General features: G+C 39.4%; 1 protein-coding gene across 31 annotated transcripts in view; it reads right to left on the reverse strand.

Annotated features, from left to right (window-relative positions):
- The window catches only part of TTN (titin), a 276,712-nt gene that overhangs the window by 246,905 nt on the left and 10,372 nt on the right, over nt 1-19,435 (reverse strand). For all 31 annotated transcript variants that reach the window (XM_088830575.1, XM_088830572.1, XM_088830570.1 and 28 more), the window contains exons 7-23: nt 17,805-18,120; nt 17,067-17,219; nt 16,272-16,409; nt 14,658-14,789; nt 12,603-12,740; nt 11,985-12,122; nt 7,936-8,229; nt 7,717-7,839; nt 6,045-6,326; nt 5,725-5,790; nt 4,522-4,780; nt 4,258-4,318; nt 3,929-4,144; nt 2,864-3,006; nt 1,572-1,777; nt 791-1,024; nt 440-684 (exon numbers count right to left, since the gene is read on the reverse strand). In XM_088830575.1, coding sequence (XP_088686701.1) covers nt 440-684; nt 791-1,024; nt 1,572-1,777; nt 2,864-3,006; nt 3,929-4,144; nt 4,258-4,318; nt 4,522-4,780; nt 5,725-5,790; nt 6,045-6,326; nt 7,717-7,839; nt 7,936-8,229; nt 11,985-12,122; nt 12,603-12,740; nt 14,658-14,789; nt 16,272-16,409; nt 17,067-17,219; nt 17,805-18,120 — 3,144 coding nt within the window. The remainder of the gene's footprint in view (nt 1-439; nt 685-790; nt 1,025-1,571; nt 1,778-2,863; nt 3,007-3,928; nt 4,145-4,257; nt 4,319-4,521; nt 4,781-5,724; nt 5,791-6,044; nt 6,327-7,716; nt 7,840-7,935; nt 8,230-11,984; nt 12,123-12,602; nt 12,741-14,657; nt 14,790-16,271; nt 16,410-17,066; nt 17,220-17,804; nt 18,121-19,435) is intronic.

A 19,435-nucleotide genomic window follows, 5' to 3' on the forward strand; every position in this document is an offset into this window, starting at 1 on the left:
CCTATGGACTGTAGTCCACCAGGCTCCTCTGTCCATGGGATTCTCCAGGCAAGAATACTGGAGTGGGCTGCCATGCTTGCATGCTAAGTCGCTTCAGTAGTGTCCAACTCTGTGTGACCCCATGGATGGGTTGCCATGCCTTCCTCATAAACTAGGGATAACACATGTAAAATCAGACGTTAAACAACTCTTTATAGCCTTCACTATACTAGCTATGGCACTGGCAAAATAGATAATATAATACATGTTGAAAGATGATTTGCTCATTCTACACAGGGGTAAGAAATAAAAATTGGGCAATTGCCAGTACAGAGACTGGTAGACTTCTGGGTTATTTCAGCCGTCATACCTCCCACTACATGACAGCAATTTGCTACTGAGATATTTGGTGTTTTAAACAATTTAAATACTGATCAACCTGAATTATTATGAGCCTCACCTGATTCTGCTCACTGGCTCTGGTGTGGGTATGTATGTTGGAGCAGTAAGAGGTGCAGCAGGCTCCACATACAATTTCCCTGAGCAAATTGCATTTCCTTTAATATTGCTGGCAAATGCAGTATAGATGCCTTCATCTTCCGGAAGAACAACAGGTATTCGCAGACTAGCTCTACCATCTTGTAGAAACTCCATATGGTATCTCTCTCCATGTTTGATGCGCTTGCCATCTTTATACCATGCAATCTGCAAATAATATCATGTACATGTAAATAAAATTTACATAAAGTAGTTACACTATAATCTGTGTCTTTATTGTAGCATGGAGGTACGATCAATGCTTATATTTTACCTTGGGTAATGGATACCCAGACATTTTGCAATGAAATGTAACACCCATCCCTTCAAGAATTCTATAATTCTTGACTCTTAAATCAAATCCTGCTTCAATAGCTTCAGATTCAGAAATGTCAACTGCCATCTTTTCTTCTCCATCTTCTTCAAGAAGTTCTTCTAATGTAGTCTTTATTATTCTGTATTCAATTTCTTTAATTAGTCTCTCTTCAAAGGAAGAAATGTGGAATTCCTATGTAGTAAAAAAGATGACAGTCTGTTAAAAAGATATCTTCTGACTGATAGAAATTCTTTAAGAATATTTGTTTTCAGAAATAAGGTTTGATTAAAATTAACAGGAAGAAACATCCAGAAGCGTTTTATTTTTGCTTTTTTATCTGTTTTTCAGTGAGAATTAGATGAGTCATTATTTTTTAAGCTGCCTTCCAGTCATCTTTGGAAGTTCATGCTGTGGTGTCTTGGACAACGGTATTCTAAGAGTATGCGTTACACATGTGCTGTCTAGCCTACCGATGAAAAAATGTTGGCAATAATGAACCTCGTTGTTTTAGTAATTGTTTTTCCTACTTACAGGTAATCTTTATTTCCAAAGCTATATGTGTAACATATTAATATTATGAAGATTAAGGAAGCTCATCAGCAGTGAACCTGGACCTGCTTATAGTATTATAACCCTGGCCCATCACTCGAAAATGAAAATATCAAACAAAAACAGGGGCACGGCGGGAGGAAAGAACAATGTGTGAAGTGATTTACTCGGTCATTATCGTTATACCCACCTGGTCTTCCACAAAAGTCCTGACCATTACAGTATCTTTGGCCATTTTCTTCCTAATTAAGGCTTGCTCTTTCTCATACTCTTTTTCATACTCAGAGTATATATATCCAGGAGCTACTTCTCCAACTTTAGGTTCTTGCACAAATGCAGTCACTTGTGTTTGGTAAAGCATTTCTTGCTGGGATTTCATCAGTGACTCATAATCAGCTAGGGGTTAAGAACATGAGTTAATTTTTAATGTTCTTATGAAAAAGCCTCACGCCACTGTTCATTCAAGAAAATCCTACCCTATGAAAAGTTGATAAACAAAAGCCAGATTTCCCAAATTTTACTATCAAAGTGCTCAGGATAGACTAAGTAGATTGATTTTCAAACCCAAACTTACATTAATAAGTCAAAGCAGCCACTACTATTATAGAAAACATTTTATATTAGCAGTCAGTCCTTTGGGATCTACCCTAGAGGTCTTCCTAATTTGTCGTGTGACTTCTGGCAATTAATTTATCCTCCTTGGTCTTGAGTGCTTCATCTGAGAAAGGGGGACAACATCCTAATCCCAAGGGGTTTTGTACAGAACATAGGATGGTTCACGATAAATGTGAGCATCTTGACAAAGATAATGGAGACCCACAGGTACGTCTGAACTTAAAAAAGTGTAATAACACTTTTTTTTCAAATTACTTATGAATATTGAAAATCCTGATTTCTAGCTTTTAAAAAAAACATTGGAAACTCTAGCAACATTGAGCCTGGTACGTGTGTGCCTGGCAACAACATACTGGAGGTGGGAAGCTACTGACCCCTTGGGGCAGGGCATATGCTCTCCAATTTCTCCACTGTCTGCATTGCACTCACTAATACCTGTCTGGATCTAGAGGGCCACGGGATTTAGAATCCTTACATTTTCATTTTTTAATTTAATGTAATTGTTTTGGCTGAACCACATGGCATGTGGGATCTTAGTCCCTGACCAGGGATTGAACCTGCACCCCGTGCATTGGAAGGCAGAGTCTCAACCACTGCAGTGCTGGGGAAGTTCCTCCTGCATTTTCAAAGTCATTATATACTTAGAAATGAACGCACCAAAAATAAACTATCGTCAGAACCTTTTTTTGAGGCCATGTGGTCTAAAACATTTCCTATACAGCTGAGGCCAAGAGGAGGGCAAAAGTGGACAGAGCCAGTATCAAAACCGGAATGCTGGAGCAGGACTTCTGACAATCACACAGCGCTGCTTCCTCCCTGCGTTTCCATCCTTATCACGCACATGGAACTACGTACAGTTGCACTCACCTTCTTCAAGCAAGGAGGCAGATGCAGAAGCTTCCCCGTGCTTATTACGAATAACAATAGTGTATTCTCCAGCATCATCGGCGAACGTCATTGAGATCACCAGTCTGCACGCTCCGGTTTGTTTGTTGTAACTCACTTTGTATCTTTATGGAAGTGAACAAACAAGAGAGTTCATAAATGACCCTTATGTGAGTAAAATAAGCCTTATGTGGATCTGCGGTACAAAATTCAATGATCCTAAACATGGGACTAGGCTCCACCATAGAGTATAAGATTGCTAAAAATTGAGGGAAATGCACGGACATGAGTAATGAAGGCCAAACGAGTTAAAATTTTCATTCTAAATAATAGTCATATAATAATAGACTATTATTCTAATACTACTAGAATCAACTGTATGGAAATAAGAGACTTCAGTGTTTATATTAGCAAATGATGAGGTCATTTAAATACTAAGATACTTCTCTTTGCTTATTATTTTGTTCCCTGTTTTATGTGAAGAGAAAATGAATAATGAAAACAATAAACTCCTTTAAACATTTCAATATTAAGTCTTTGGTACACTACATTTCTTCTTATTAAGATATGATGGATACATTTTCAGATTAAGTTGCAGGAAATTTAAAGCTGAATTTTATATTCAATTGCAAATTTATTAGCATAGATTTTCACATATAACCAGCTTTCTTCAAGAATTACCCTTTTTCTTTTATCTTTTAGTAACTTAATTATTATGCCTTTTTATTGAAAGTTGTTTCATATCCTTGGTAGAAAAATATGTTCTATGTGTGTAAAAATTCCACATCATTTTCTCTATTTCACCAGCACTATAACTGAATCAAACCAGAATATAAAATATATATCTTCCATCCACTTTTGTCACATAACTCTGTTTCTCAATAAGACTTTGTGTGAAAACATGAAAACACCTCAAAGCACACTATGAAGGCTCTATGACAAAAGACCCTACCTCTGAGGGTGGGGTAAGTATATTCTGTTCTCTCTTGGCTTCATAGACCTATCAGACAAATCGCAGAAAACTCTATCATTCAAGCACGAAAATACCTGTATCCTGTGGTTAGAGGAACACCGGACTTTTTCCAGTAGACATGGGGCTTCGGGTTGCCACCGACCTGGCATTCAAATACAATGCTCCCACCTTCCACCAGTTTCTGGACCACAGGTTTTGTAATAAAGAAAGGAGCGGCAGGTTCTCCTGGCCCTGCTGGTTCCTCTGTGATGCTAGTATCAGTCATTACCACATCTCTTGATTCAACGAAGCTGGAAAGAGAATGCCCTTCACATCAGCTTCTGGACTGCCATTTGCCAATACGAAAGGGACTAACCAAGCAAAACTACTACAATGAAAAATCATTAGCAAAAGAAGGTGTTACCGTTTCTCTTCTGTGGTAATTTTCTCAGCCACAGTTGTTTCCTTTTCAAATTCTTCTGACACTAGAAGAAGACAGAAATTTCTCTTGTTAAAGTCAGGTTATTTAGTTCGCTTCACTACTGACCTCTCCTTAGCATGATAGTTAGGTTGACCCCATAATTAATCCCTCAGTTCTAAAAGGGGACTCCATTACCAGGTATGTAGAAAGAAATGTCAGGTGGCAGTGAGGAGTGTGTGGAAGGTCAGTGGGGGTGTGACCACTGACCTTGCACAGCTAGATAGCAGGATGTGCTCACGGTCCCAGCCTCATTCACAGCAGTGCAAGTGAACCGCCCACTGTCTTCTGCAAAGGCTTCACGAATCATAAGGCGAGCAATTCCACTCTGGAAGGTTATCTGGAAATCAATGGAACTTTCTATCTGGTAGTCTTCCCTGTACCATGTCACTTTGGGGGATGGGTATCCAGAAATGTGGCACTCTAAGGTGACAGATTCACCTTCAATAACAGTCACGTTCTTTAAGCCCTAAAGAAAGAAGAAACAGGAAGTATTGATACATGTGCAGGTTCATGAATCATCTCTATATGTTGTACCGAATGTGGGGTTTGACCTTGTACATTCTAATTGTCATAAAATGCTTTCTTAACATCAAGACTCTGTAAAGAAACTCCTTTGGAAATTGGAATACTCCCAATTTGAAATAAATGTAAGGTGTTTCCAACTTCATAAGGTGGAACTGTACTGATGTCACATAATAGGGCATCCCTGTACCCTCTGTTGTTTGCATGTATTCAAATGCTAACAAAGCTTGAAGGCTCAGCAGCGAATGCTGCCTCTTCAGCAAAGCTTTCCATGCTATCCTCAACTGGAAGTAATCCAACTTTCCTTTGCACCCTCCCTCTCAGTTCAGTTCAGTTCAGTCGCTCAGTCGTGTCCGACTCTCTGCGACCCCATGAATCACAGCACGCCAGGCCTCCCTGTCCATCACCAACTCCCGGAGCTCACTCAAACTCATGTCCATCGAGTCGGTGATGCCATCCAGCCATCTCATTCTCCGTCGTCCCCTTCTTCTCCCGCCCCCAACCTTTCCCAGCATCAGAGTCTTTTCCAGTGAGTCAACTCGTCGCATGAGGTGGCCAAAGTATTGCAGTTTCAAGTGTTTATCACCTTCTATATTTTATTATGCTTATTTACATACATTTTTTCAGATAGTAAGACAGATTTCAAAGAGGGCTAGACTAGTCTTGCAATTATGCCTTACACATAACAGAAACTCATTGAATCTGCTGGCAGTGTGACTGAGGCTGTCACACAGAATTCCCCCTCTCCTTGCCTAATAGTATATGGTCTTAAAATAAACACTTGCAGATGCACTCATGGAATTTTCAAGTTTGAGAATCTGATCTTTGCATATATGAACATTATTTGACTAGATATGCATGTGATCCAACACTATCAACTTTACTCACCGAGACTAAAGTTGGTGGAGTAACAGGGATTTCAACAGGTGCAGGTACTCTTGCTGTTTCTGTTACCTACAATTTTGACAAAGGATGTTACAAAATGCTCAGGAAATTAGGGGAAGTCTCAAACTCTTAGCACGTGCAAAATTATAAAAATAATTCAAGAAGAGTTCTGACCCACACCATGCTCAGTAAAATGAAGTTTGAGCAATGGAGAAGAGCAGGATATCTGGCTGACCACTTCTGTAGCACAGACTGGCCTAGGGCCTGGGCCTGCTCCACGGGAATGGATTAAGAGACAGCAGGGACTCCAGTGACCAACCAACCTTGGTTTCACGCTCACGCAGTGCTTCGAAGCGCTCTTCACGGACTGCAACACCAGTGATGCTCACCCCAACCTCCTTCTTCACCTCGATGCCAGCTTGACTCTTAAAAGTCTCTGGTGTGTCCGCGAAGGGGAACTGGGGTGAAGGAGTGGGCTCTGCTCTCACTCTAGCCTCCGCAGGCTTCACAGTAGGTGCCTTCACAGATTTGGTGACCTTCTGAGCAGAAGGTGTGGCTGACAACTCTTTTTGTAATGTGGCAATAGCGCTGCCGGCTATTGACGCCTAAATATAAACAGAATCAGAAAAGAGTCACTTAACTGCAACCCAGTCGCCTCTCGGAAGTCCTTCGCCACTGGCTCTCCTCTGCTAAGTCTGAGTCAATTTTCTATGTGGTCTGCTTTTTAATGTTCTCATTATCACTTTTATAGTTAATGATAAGCCAGTTATAAAAGCTCACTGTCATTCCTGCCAGCTTCTAAAATACATTTGAAAGTCTTCCTAATAGAGTTGTATTTAGAACTTCTTATTTTATGCTTTTATCATAAAGGGACTGAAGGTCTTCTAAAACTTGGTCATGAATTTTCACTTAAATCATGCCAAGGAAGCTGTGTTTGAAAATACAACAGTGGGAAATTAAAAAATAATAAAACTTTTAACTACTTGGCTAATTCCTAAGAACTACTTTTAAACAGAACATTTAGGCTTCAGCCACAAATCTGTGTGACAGGTGAAAGTGGAAAAGCTTAGAAGAATATTTTAAGAGTTTCCCTACTCTCTTTACTCTGTTGCTGAGTATCTAAGATTATCCCAAATGCAGGTATTAAATATACCTTATAATTCTCTGAAGCATATAAAGTTTGGATTCTATGATTCGGGTGTGTAACATAAGAATGTATGCCTGCTAAGTCACTTCAGTCGTGTTTGACTCTTTGTGACTCTATGGACTGTAGCCCACCAGACTGTCCAAGGGATTCACCAGGCCAGAATACTGGAGTAGGTTGCCATGCCCTCCTCCAGGGGATCTTCCCAACCCAGGGATTGAATCCATGTCTCTTATGTCTCCTGCATTGGCAGGTGTGTTCTTTACCACTAGCGCCACCTGGGAAACCTCAAAATAAGAATAGTTGTGACTAATATTTAGGATTATTAGATCTTGTCAACTTACTAAGGTTTTCACTTGTACTAACTTGTTCCTGATGACAGAGCTAATAAGGGGCAGAGTTAGGGTGCTAATCCAGGCCTGTGTGATCCCACAGTCCAGCCCAACCACCACACGGTAACACATCTCCATCTTGTTATCCTGAGTATACAAATACATGACTTCGCAATGTCTGTCTTTAGTATTGGTATCAATTCTCATTTATGTCACTCTGAAATATCTCACAGCATAAGGAAAACTGAACTGAACCTTTTACAAAATGTGAAACAGAGAGAAGCCAGTATGGATTTGTGTCTTCTCAGAGGTGTCAGAAAACTATCTGATAGTCTAGGCTCACTCTGCTGGGCAAGTTCCAGTAATCGAACTTTAGGGGCTTCTGAGTCTACATGAGGGTAAACAGACATTGCCAAAAACAAGCTTGTACTGCCTTTACCAAAGATACTCCATATCACACATAACCTACTTTCTTCCTTTAAGCCTAACATTTCTTTGTCATGCTCTTTAGCTTCTTACCTCATATCCATGTTCTGTCTTAGGAACAGAAATTTTTGAAACAGTAAAGTGAGGGCTTGCTGTGCGGGGGCGTTTATCCACATGGACTAATCTTTCGCTTGTTAGATCTGTAGTTTTCTTGATCTGCATGGAAATGGAACTCAGTGAAGCCCTTGCTCATCAGATGACCACAGTAGTTATGCTTGCTTTCCCAGAAACAGGCAGTGGGTCCACACTCACCTGTGATGATATGTGCATTCCCATTTGATCAGTAGTTGTGATATGAGTCTCAGAAGGAGCGTGGATCACTCCAGGTTTGACTGCTTTAGGGACAACGTGGGGCTCTGACGCTGGACGTGGGGGCTGCTCAGCTACCTTTGTGGCAGAAATGTGCTCCTTATAGCCATACTCCAAAGTGGTCTGCTGAGCGTATGAGTCTTCAACATGCCCGGGTTCTCTGGGCTCTCGAACTCGGGCCTGGTCAACTGCAGCAACCACTGTTGCTACAGCTTCCGCCTTTTTCCCAACGCCCACCTGCAGACAAGGTTTCCAGAATTAACCCTCAGCAATGTCAAAGTCAGGTTGGGACTTTTCCTCCTGGGATGGTCATCGAGAAAAGACAAATGCCTATAAGGCGTGATGGGCAGATGGTGCCTATGTTAGACAACTATGTTACTATCTCCAGAAATGTGACTTAGAAATGTTTTTCGGAGCTTACTGCTTCACTGATCATTATAATGTGTAGACATCTAGTTAGATACACTCTATGAAGCCTAGCTTAATTAGACATTAAATCACACAAACACAACATAGGACAACACAATATGTGTATACAATAGTAAAGAAGTTTTGAGTTTGTCCAGTATTTTGTCCATGGCAGACAGACAGCACTTGTGAAGTCAGAACTTTGGGGCTGGTTATCTTAATTGATTATTCTTTATTGCCAATCATTCAGTCTGGTGTACGTGCAATGACAGTGATGATAAAAATGCCCTCAAATACTGTCACAGTCCCATCCAGAAAAAATCAGCTGCTGCAGCACTGTATACTCACATGCAAATCTGAGATAACAAGAAAGCTTGTGAACACACAGGGAACATATTAATTTACTTATGATTCCCTAGGGATAAGAAAGTTCTAATTTATTAGAAAGTATCTTTCTTAAAACACATGAATGAAGATGCTGTGATGAAAATGCAAGTGTTATCCTATTTGGATTCAAGAGAACAACCTTTCACAGCAAAGTTCAATTTACTGTCATTACCACTGAAAGTTAAAGTGAAAAAGGAAAACGAAATGTTGTTTTCTCATTTCCATGAATATGATTATCATAAATGGGAACACAGTTTGCAAAAGAGTTTCTCTTTTATAGAAAGCAAGCCAGTTGACATGGCTCATATGTTATGATTCTGTGCAATACTTGGAAACAGCATATTGCAAACATCACATCACCATGTCCATCAGTGCTGTTTAAAAGAATGCTGGAATATTTTATTAATGTCCAGTTTTCTGCTGCTGTGAGTAGAACCTAGATTGCATCTGAAACGTTTTTCAAGTGTACTACCTCTATATATCTGCTCAAATGGTAAATTATCTGAACCATTTAATATATAAATGAGGTATTTTTGAGATGAAATCGGGCCTTTAGTGATCACAGGCTTCATCCAGCTCTCCTTCTAGGAAGCCACAATCTAATCTGCCTTGAAGAAGGATAGATCCCATTTTCGCTTCAGATTGCATCTTAGAACAAACTGTAAGATACATGTGAGGATTAGGTGGTTTAAGTTCATTTATCTGGTTGTTTCTTTTTTTAAACCACATGGGCCATAAGTTAACTTTAATTTTAGAGATGTTTTAAAATGTTACCATCTTCAACAGATTTATATTTGTTTATATAAATAAATAACTTTGCCTGTAAAATGATTACATTTACATTATATCTCATTTGAATCTTTCAACCAGTCTATGAAATAAATTGTTCTATTAATAATGAGAAACCTTAGGTTCAAAGAAACTGTCACTCACCAACTGACATAGACGAATGTCGTTCTTAATTTAAAACTTACGCAAAAAAGAATCTTAACTATGGTAAGATATTTTAAATTGGGGAAGCATTTATATGTTTTTACTTCAGTTCTGTTCTGTTCTGTTCAGTCGCTCAGTCGTCTCCGACTCTTTGCGACCCCGTGGACTGTAGCCTGCCAGGCTTCTCCGTCCATGGGATTCTCCAGGCAAGAATACTGGAGTGGGTTACCGTTTCCTTCTCCATATCAACTCTATATACATATGCTGGTGGACCCATACCCTCATTTTGGTGGACAATCACAAATGAGTATTCTAGGCTGATAGCACTTTTATTTCTTATTTCTTTCTGACTCTAATATCCCTCACATTTTTCTAAACTAGCTAATCAGGAAGATTTGCCTAGAATTGGAGATCTCAATTCCTATCAATTTAAGCTGAGAATAATTAGAAAACTGTTATTTAATCTGACTTTTCACAACTAGAAACGCTGTTCCACTGAAAGAACTGGACTGAATCTAATTGTCTTGAATGTTCTGTTGATCAGTCAAGCAATTAAATGGAACAGCAGGAGCACATGACTCATGATGGATGAAAAGTTAGGAGAACTGATGATGAAATGGGGTGAAACAATGCTTTTCATCTCCACTGCATCAGTTTTCATCTCCTTATGAAAAAGATGCATTTGCTCCTGCTTAATATATGTCAATGAGACTTTGAAAAGGTTGATATGTCATTCAAGATTAGACTTGAGTGTGGAGTAAAAGTCACTCAGTCATGGCTGACTCTTTGCAACCCCATGGACTATACATACAGTCCATGGAATTTTCCAGGCCAGAATACTGGAGCGGGTAGCCTTTCCCTTCTCCAGAGGATCTGCCAAACCCAGGGATTGAACCCAGGTCTCCCACGTTGCAGGCAGATTCTTTACCAGCTGAGCCACCAGGAAAGCCCAAGAATACTGCAGTGGGTAGCCTATCCCCTTTCCAGCGGATGTTCCCAACCCAGGAATCAAACTGGGGTCTCCTGCATTGCAGGTGGATTCTTTACCAACTGAGCTATGAGGGAAGCCCAGTATTAGACTTGGGTAATGTTTATCAGCTGATCCTAAATCGTGTCTCAGGAAAAAACCCAAAGATGTAGAGAACAGCATTGAGGGAAATACAGAAAGGAATGCTATGATACTAAAGAAACTGAAAAACTTTAGTTGCTGATATCCAGTTACTATATTAGCAATAAAGAATAAAATTAGGTAAATAGTTTACTCAGTTCCCGAGGCATAGATTCATGGGAAACAGGTTAATTCATGGAAATTTCATAGCCACAAATAGATGCTACAAACATTTTCATAGCTTATGTGTATTTATTCTGGTTGGGTAATTTCTTCTCAAGATTTTAATATTGCATCTTGTTCAGTGTTAGTGAGAGCTACCATAGCAGGTACTATGATTTCCTCAGTTTCTTTTCTCATCTGATATTTGCAGAGAGAAAAAAGATAAAAGTTTCACATGATGAAAATTATAGGTTATTTCTTAAAATAACCCTATACTATACAACCTAAGATACTGAATTTATGAACCCCTCAAAATCTATACCTTCTTGACAGTAAAAGTCATTATTTACATATATATATATTTTAAATGTCCATGGCATTTCTTAAAATTAGCCTACATGCAATTTCTTATTTTCCCCATTTCCCATGATTTCATGGTTTATTGTGGTAAGTACACTTAACGTGATGTCTACTCTTTAAATGCACAAAATAGTATTTTTAACTCTAGGCACAACGTTGTTCAACAGATCTCTAGAACTTACTCATCTTGCATAACTGAAACTTCATACCCATAAAATCAAGAAATTAACACATCTAAAAGTGAAAAAAATTTATTCATAAATTGACTACCTTAATGAAACCCCTGCTTTTAGTTTTGAATGGTCCATGTGTACAAGTCTAAAGATAAAAATACTATAATTTTATACAGCTTGCGTGCAATTTCCATCATCAACTTCTGGAGAATTCTAGACATTAATAATAAAAAATGGAAAATAATAGTAAAGCAGTCAGTGAGGGAAGGATTATGTAGTAATATTAACAATAATAAATAATGTTCTTTAATTTTCCAATGATATAACTAAAAATAAATTAGGTTAATAGTGTCTCATAAGAAATTCTGAGACTTGGTATTAAAGTATTAGAGGATTTCACATGAGATTTAGTATCAGTGTATTATAATAGGGGATTTCACACTTGGAATAGCAATAGTCACCTTTCCATGAGTAACTTGGATTTGTTCTTGTCTAGTAGCCATTTCTTCTCTAGTTCTCAGTATTGTTTCTTGTTCTTTGGCTTTAGCAGTAGCAACTGCTATTGTAGACAAGGCAGTTTTCTCAGCTTCCTTTCTCATCTGATTATCACAGTAAAATCAAGTTTAAATTGCACAGGGCTTTAGACGAATAGGAAATGACCCTTCCCCCCTCTTAGTGGGGATGCAAGACGAGTTATTCAGGATTAACTACACAAGAGAAGTTAACTTTCACTGGGGCAGTGTGTGCACACACTGAATGGGAATCACAAACCTTAGAAATGTTAACTACAAAAAAAATAAGTCTCCAGATGATTCCATAGATTGCTTTCTAGAAATCAGGCTAAAAATGCTAATCTTCATGCAAAGGATAATGGTGAATAAAATGAATTACAAATGTTACAGATGAATGAAAATCAAAGGTGAAGATAATGAGAAAAAGTCATACACTCACCATGTGGTTTTTAGTTGGGGATTCAAAAAGGAAAATACAGATTAATAATTCATGTCACATTGCAGTTAATGGTTTACTAGAAATTAGTTTAAAGATGAACTTTTCCCATCCTGAATATCTGTATTCACCTTTTCGTGAGTTACTTGCACTTGCTCTCTTTTGGTAGTGATGCCTTCTCTAGTTCTTGATACTACATCTTGTTCTTTGACTTTGGGTGTGGCAACTATGACTTTAGGTACCACTGTTTTCCTAGTTTCTTTCAATATCTGGTCATATGATAAAAAAAAAAGGTGAGAAAATGGTCATTAAACTTCATTCAGCTCTAATTTAAAGAAGAAAGTAAGTCAAAGTTGAGAAAGGAAGAACATTTCTTCCTACTCAAGGACATTCTGTCATTTGAGTTGCTTTGATCATCAATATTGTTTCATTAGAAAATGTGATGAGCAATAAAAGGATGCATTTTTCACATTATTCTCATAATTTATGGGAAATGCCAATAGAGCATCAATAACACATAACTTTGCATTATATCAATTGACTTGTACACTGGAATCTTCAATAGAAACATGTTAAATATTAAAATGAATTATAATATTATATTAGTAACAATCCAAAGGAAATACAAAAGTTAGGAATGGAAAGTGGCGGTGAAAGCTAGACAGATAGCAAAAGGTTCTTGAGAGATTGTGAAGTTTCCTGTATAAGTTATAAGAAGAGGAGAAGGTGAAAAAGTGATCATTTCAAGACCCAGGATGAAAATGTGGGTGGCTTGTAAACGGAATGAAACAAGAGTGAATTTCACACCAGCAAGAACTGTCACCTTTTCATGAGTTATGGGCATTTGATCTTCTTGTGTGACAATTTCTTCTTGGGTTCCCAGAATTGTTTCTAGTTTTGTGGGCTTGGCAGTTTCAACTACCACCATGGATACAGCAGCTGTCTCAGCTTTCTGTATTATCTGATTTTCAGAGCAAAGTAAAGGTTTGAGTTTCAAAAGGCACAGGAGAAACGGCGAGTTAATTTTGTAACATTCAGGAGGATACAGAGTGTTTAGTGGTGAGAGAGGAAATACCACAGTTCTGTTTTAAGGGCCTACACTTGTGTTTAACACCCAGAAATGGACTTCTTTTCTGCCCACCTGCCCCTTAGTAAATTGTCTTAGAAACTGAAAAGTTCTCATCTTTGAGATATATTGACACATTAGGGAACTTAGTGAGTACTCACTGGCAAATGGCTAAACAACTACTGTTATTGAACTTGTCAGTTATCAGTCTTGCAATGGCAACAAGGATTTCTATGCTCTTGATTATGCAACTTAGGTTCTTGTGCATTCAAACTCTCTCACTCACTGTAAGGAGAGAAAAGTTCATCCAATGGCCTCTGACCAGCCTTTTAAGTCTGAGTTGCACCTTTGAAAAAAGGTAGTTCTGAGATCAACAAAGAGCTTGAGATTAAGAGAGGCTGGCCAAGTTGGAACAACCTCAATGTCACTGAAATCTACTTGAACATGAAAGAATCTACTTGAACAAGAAAGGGCCTCTTCCTAGACCCTTTAAGGCTTGATTCATTACATGGGAGAGAAGTTGATTTTGGTGACATTGAGGTTTTTCTAACTTGGCTCTATGGCATAAAACCAGCAAACACTTCTGGGTCACTGCTGATCAACCAGGAATTCACTTTTTTACAAGTACTGGTTTTCCCTGATGTTGAAATTCCTCACTTTCACTTGATATTTAGTTGAAGTGTTCATGGCTGGTGTATGTGTGTATGGGGGTGGGGGGGTGGACATGCATGCATGTCTTACAACTATGTAAAGTCTGTGAATTACAGTTTAAGTGCCAAAGGCTTGGGCTATGAATGGAAAAACTGATTGTACCAGTGGGTAACTGGGCTGGAGTGATCACTACCTTCTGGTTAAGTGTGCTCTAGAAACGTCATTGATGTGCCCCAAACTATTCTAGTCGATAGATAATCTTGAAACTGATCAGTTGAGTGGAAAATTATGCAATGAGAGCAGAATTTCCATCATGAAAGAATTTCAACACTAGACATAGAGAAACAACAAAAAGAAAATATATACAGAAGATTCCTCCACTTAGAGGTTTTGGTTAGAAGGAACATGTAGCTGTCTGGGATGTGATATTTGTCAACAGATTACAAGGCATTTACAAAACTGGACTTACTGTTTCTTGAGTTATTTGTTTTTGTTCTTGTTTTGTAGTAATTTCTCCAGTTATTCTAGTTTCTTGTTCTTTGGCTTTAGCTGCTGAAATTACTACTTTTGGTACAAATGCTTTTTCAGTTTCTTTTCTTATCTGAAATCAACAATAAAAACAAACCTTATTGTCTGCTGATCTCTAACAAAAGCTGACATAATGTTTAATAAATATAACAAAATAAGAAATTAAAGAAGTCCTTTTCCAGAGAGCCCACTAAATAAAATGATCTCATTTTCATTAATAGTGTCATGTTCTTTGTTTAAACCATAAGTTACGCTGCTTAGAGGAAAAAACAATGGATTCAACACCTTTTGCTTTGAATTAGAGAGTGTAGTCTTCTTTAAAAAGACTTCCAATTTTTATAAATGCATATGTGCAGTATTATTCTGTGCCACTCTGTCATCTAAAGGAAATCCTAGAGCACAGGCTATTAGAATGGAAGACTTTACAAGTAATACTGTCTGATTCTTTAATTTTATAAATGAAAAATCAAACATAGATGATTTGTAATCCACATTTATACAATAGTTTTGCATTTGCTTTGAAAAACGTCCTAAATATTATGAAGGTTTGGAATATCAAGACTTAATCTTTCTAAAACTGAGACAATATGGGAAGAACACGTTTGTCCATATCCCAGGTAAAATGTTTTCCAAACCCTTATGAGTTAAGTTGCTTCAGTTGTGTCCAACGTTTTACAACCCTATCGACTATAGCCTGCCAGGTTCCTCTGTCCATGGGATTTTCCCAGGCAAGAATACTGGAGTGTGTTGCCATTTCCTTCTCCAGGGGATCTTCCCCACCCAGGGATCAAACCCACGTCTAAGTCTCCTCCACTGACAGGTGGGTTCTTTACCATTAGTGCCACCTGGGAAGCCCAGAAAAGACTGTGTTTGGATCTGGACACTTAAGGTATATGCGAGGGAAAAGTGGGGCAGGGGCAGTTTCCCCCATTTTCCTCTTCGTCATTTTCAGCCATCATCACTGAAATTCAGGATCTCAGGGTTAAAAGAGGCTTGAAAGTTATCTTCCCAAACCACCCAACTGACAATTGGCAGTGCTGGCCAACAGCCCTATCAGGTGGTCTTATCTAATCTGCTCCTGAATGCCTCCAATCATGGGGCTTTTTCATTTTTCTTCTGGTCATTTGACCTGAGAGGGCCAGATTCTCTACCTCATTTCAAATCCATGCTCAAATGTTTTTCCAAAGAGTCAGGAAGCAGTTGTGAAGCTATTTTCAAAGCACTGTGGGTTCGGTGTCCTTTACCACTCTTCCCACTTCCTACTTCAGCATCTACTTCTCCCTCCCTCAGAGTCTCATAGGTAGTCGGTGCATCTCCACGTCAGTGTAGAAGAGACCCCTGTTTCTACTTCCAGTGTGTGTTCCCAGAGCCCCCTTTTGTCTACACAAGGGAAGCATTTGGGGACTCTAAGAGACTTTGGTATCTAGTACCCAGGGACACAACCATGTTGTGAAACAACCATGTTGCCCACAAAACACCTTTCCTTGTAAATAGCATTAATCTGGGTTGACACTGATAACAACGGCAACAATTTCATAACAAAAACCATTTTCACCTGTTCATGAGTTACGTGCACCTGCTCTTGTTTTGTCGTAATTACTTCTCTGGTTCTGGCTTTTAATTCTTGTTCTTTGGCTTTATCGGCGGCCACTACCACCTTAGTTACAGCAGTCTTCTCTGCCTCCTTTCTTATCTGATTTTCAAAGGGGAGAGAAAAGAAACACTGTAATGTGCCTTATATAAAAAGTTACAATGATAAATCAGGATAAAGACATAAATGTCACACAGGAGAGGATAAGGAGGAAAGCTAGAGTGATTTTAAACTATAACAGAAAATCTATTCAAATATGAGGTAGGAAATTATCTTGGATTTATAACACCTTTCAGCTATGAATCAAATGTCACATAGGTTTTGAGGAAAGTGAAAGCAAAGCTCTTTAGGGAAAGCTTAGAGAAACATAATGGCAGCCCTCAAATAATGGTTTGCCTGCCTGGATCCTGGAAAGAGTGAGCTCTGGATGGACCGTTTTGGAACTATAGCTCCAAGTGCCATGTACCTTGTTTGCTCAGCTTCACGTCTCAGCCACCCTTTACTAGTCTTAACTCAGGAGTGCCCCCATGTTTTAGATACCTTGTCTGACCTCCCGAGAGGTACCTCTTACCTGCCGAGCTGCCTGACAGAGACCTGAAACAGTGTATTTATATCCTGAACACCTCTGGTCTCAGACCACCAGCTCAGAATGTCCTAAAAGCCTGGGCCACAGAGGGCTCAATCCTGAAAACGATCTGAAGACTGGTTCAACCTGGGAAGTCTGCACACAAAGCTCGGCCTGCACGGCCCCACACCCACCTGTTCTTGAGCAGGTGGGATGTGCACGGCAGTCGTGGGTGTCCTCTGAGCAGTCTGCTCTACAGCGCTGGTAACTGGTTCTCTCACTCTGGCCATATCAACAGCAGCGACAACAGTGGCGACAGCTGCACTTTTGTCAGTTTCTTGTTTCACCTGGATTGGCAATGAGCAAGCACATTACTTTCTGAAATGACATGCCCAGGAGAAAATGCAAAACACAGTGGACACGAAGTCATCAAGAGTAAAACAGACATGTGCATAAGCATCTATCATGGCTAAGAGAGATATGGTATGTGGTGCTAAAATCTCCATTTAGAAACATCTCACAGAGCACAGCTTTATGGAGCTTCCCAGGTCTCACTGGTGCTAAAGTGCCCGCCTGCCAATGCAGGAGACATAAGAGAACTGGGTTTGATCCCTGGGTTGGGATGATTCCCTGGAGGAGGGCATGCTAACCCACTCCAGTATTCTTGCCTGAAGAATCCCATGGACAGAGGAGCCTGGCGGGCTACAGACCATAGAGACACAAAGCGTCAGACACGACTAAAGTGGCTTAGCATGTTAGCATGCGTGCACGCAGAGCATTTTCACAGAGCATAAGCCAAATTTGGTTTTCACTTTCTGTTGTATTCTTACGTTCATATGCATTTTCCTTCAACCTATACAGACTGTGTTTCATGGCAGGATTCTGGTGGGAGAAACCAGAACAGGAAAGGAAGGAGGAAGCTCTAGCAGTACCTCTGCAGCCCCAGCGGCGACAGCTCCTGCTGCGAAGGTAGTGCTGGCAGCGGCACCTGCAGCTCCGCTGATGGTCACTTGCTCCTGCATCCCATATCTCCCTTCCCATCTCTCCTCTGTCCGGATCTGAGTAGCACTGGTCACCCTGGTTTCTCTCATCTCAGCCTCAGATGAAGCCACGTAGCCCTCTTGCTTCCAAGGGGGAGGCACTTCAGGGCCTGGGGGCATGGTGGGTGTCTGAGCCTTCCGGACAAGTAAGGGAGACTTAACGGATCTGATGGGAGATGTGGAAATCCTTCCCGCCGGAGACACGGACCTGAAAGTCAAATGGCAGAGGTCAAAGAGTGCCAAGCAAGGAACTACTCTCTGGGTCATTAGATTTGAATGAAGGAAGAAAAATCTGGAAGTGTTTAAGGCAGGATTTTAAAATCCATGGCTCTGCATTGAGCCATGTATGGTTCTTAACCTATACAAAGTAATGTACTTGAAAGTAATTTGTTTTAAAATTTCAGTGAGTCTTATACTCATCTGTTGTAATTCTGTATGAGAATCAGATTTAATCCTAAAGAATTCGGTGCCCTGCCCTACCATTTCATGTTTAGAAAAGTCAAGACAGCAGAAGGTGTTTCCTCAAAATATAGTCAAAGAAAGGGCACTGAAAATATGGTGACATAACTCTACATTTCTCTGTTCTCTCAATTCTGGGGGGGAAGGGGCTGTCAAATAGGCGTTGAAGGAAGCAAGATTTCTGTAATCAACATGCTTGTGCAACTTGAGGTTAAAACAAGATAAACCTTTCTCATTTTCCTGTAAGATTTCCCACAGCCTTCATCGTGCCCATATGCTTTGTGAATTGCAAGGCTTTCTCATTGGTCATTTTGCAGAATTCCAGGGGTACAGCTGTGCTTTGTGAACTGTTCTGGTCAAAGTGTGGGGCACTGCTGTTTTAAATATCTTCTGCATTTGTTTTCCCTCACATACTCATTGTATTGTACTCTGAACTTTTAAATATCCTTATAGTGGATCATTTGAAACCTAAGGATTCCATAATTCCTAGGTGGCTCAGTCGTAAAGAATCCATCTGCCAATTTAGGAGACTCGGGTTCAATCCCTGAGTTGAGAAGATCCCCTGGAAAAGGAAATGGCAACCCATTCCAGTACCCTTGCCTGAGAAATCCCATGGACAGAGGAGCCTGGCTGGCTACAGTCCATGGGGTCTCACAGAGTCAGATATCACTTAGTAACTAAAGTAAGGATTATATAGTTTTTGGTTAAGCTGATAGTCTCTTCCAAAACTGTTTTCATCATTTTTTATTTGTGTTCAAAATGCAACAGCATTAGCTCAAGAATCTGGGTACTGAATAAAGTTATCTACAGTAAAAAAAAAAAACAATGACAGCTTATAATTGACAATAATAATTCCAGGCATCAGTCAACTATTTTAAGATGAAATATTTCATAATTTAATTTTTAATTGATAGGGTTTAATATACTTTTCCCTCTAGGTGGCAGTGTTGCCTTATCATTGCATTTAACTACTTCTGCATACAGGAAAAATGTTTATAAATGTATTCTGACATTACATAGGGTATTTAACTTACATCAATCATAAATAAAGCAATTATTCTAAT

The sequence above is a fragment of the Moschus berezovskii genome, chromosome 2 (assembly GCF_049115385.1).
Source record: "Moschus berezovskii isolate FMDL1 chromosome 2, NW_MosBer_1.0, whole genome shotgun sequence".
NCBI lineage: Eukaryota > Metazoa > Chordata > Mammalia > Artiodactyla > Moschidae > Moschus > Moschus berezovskii.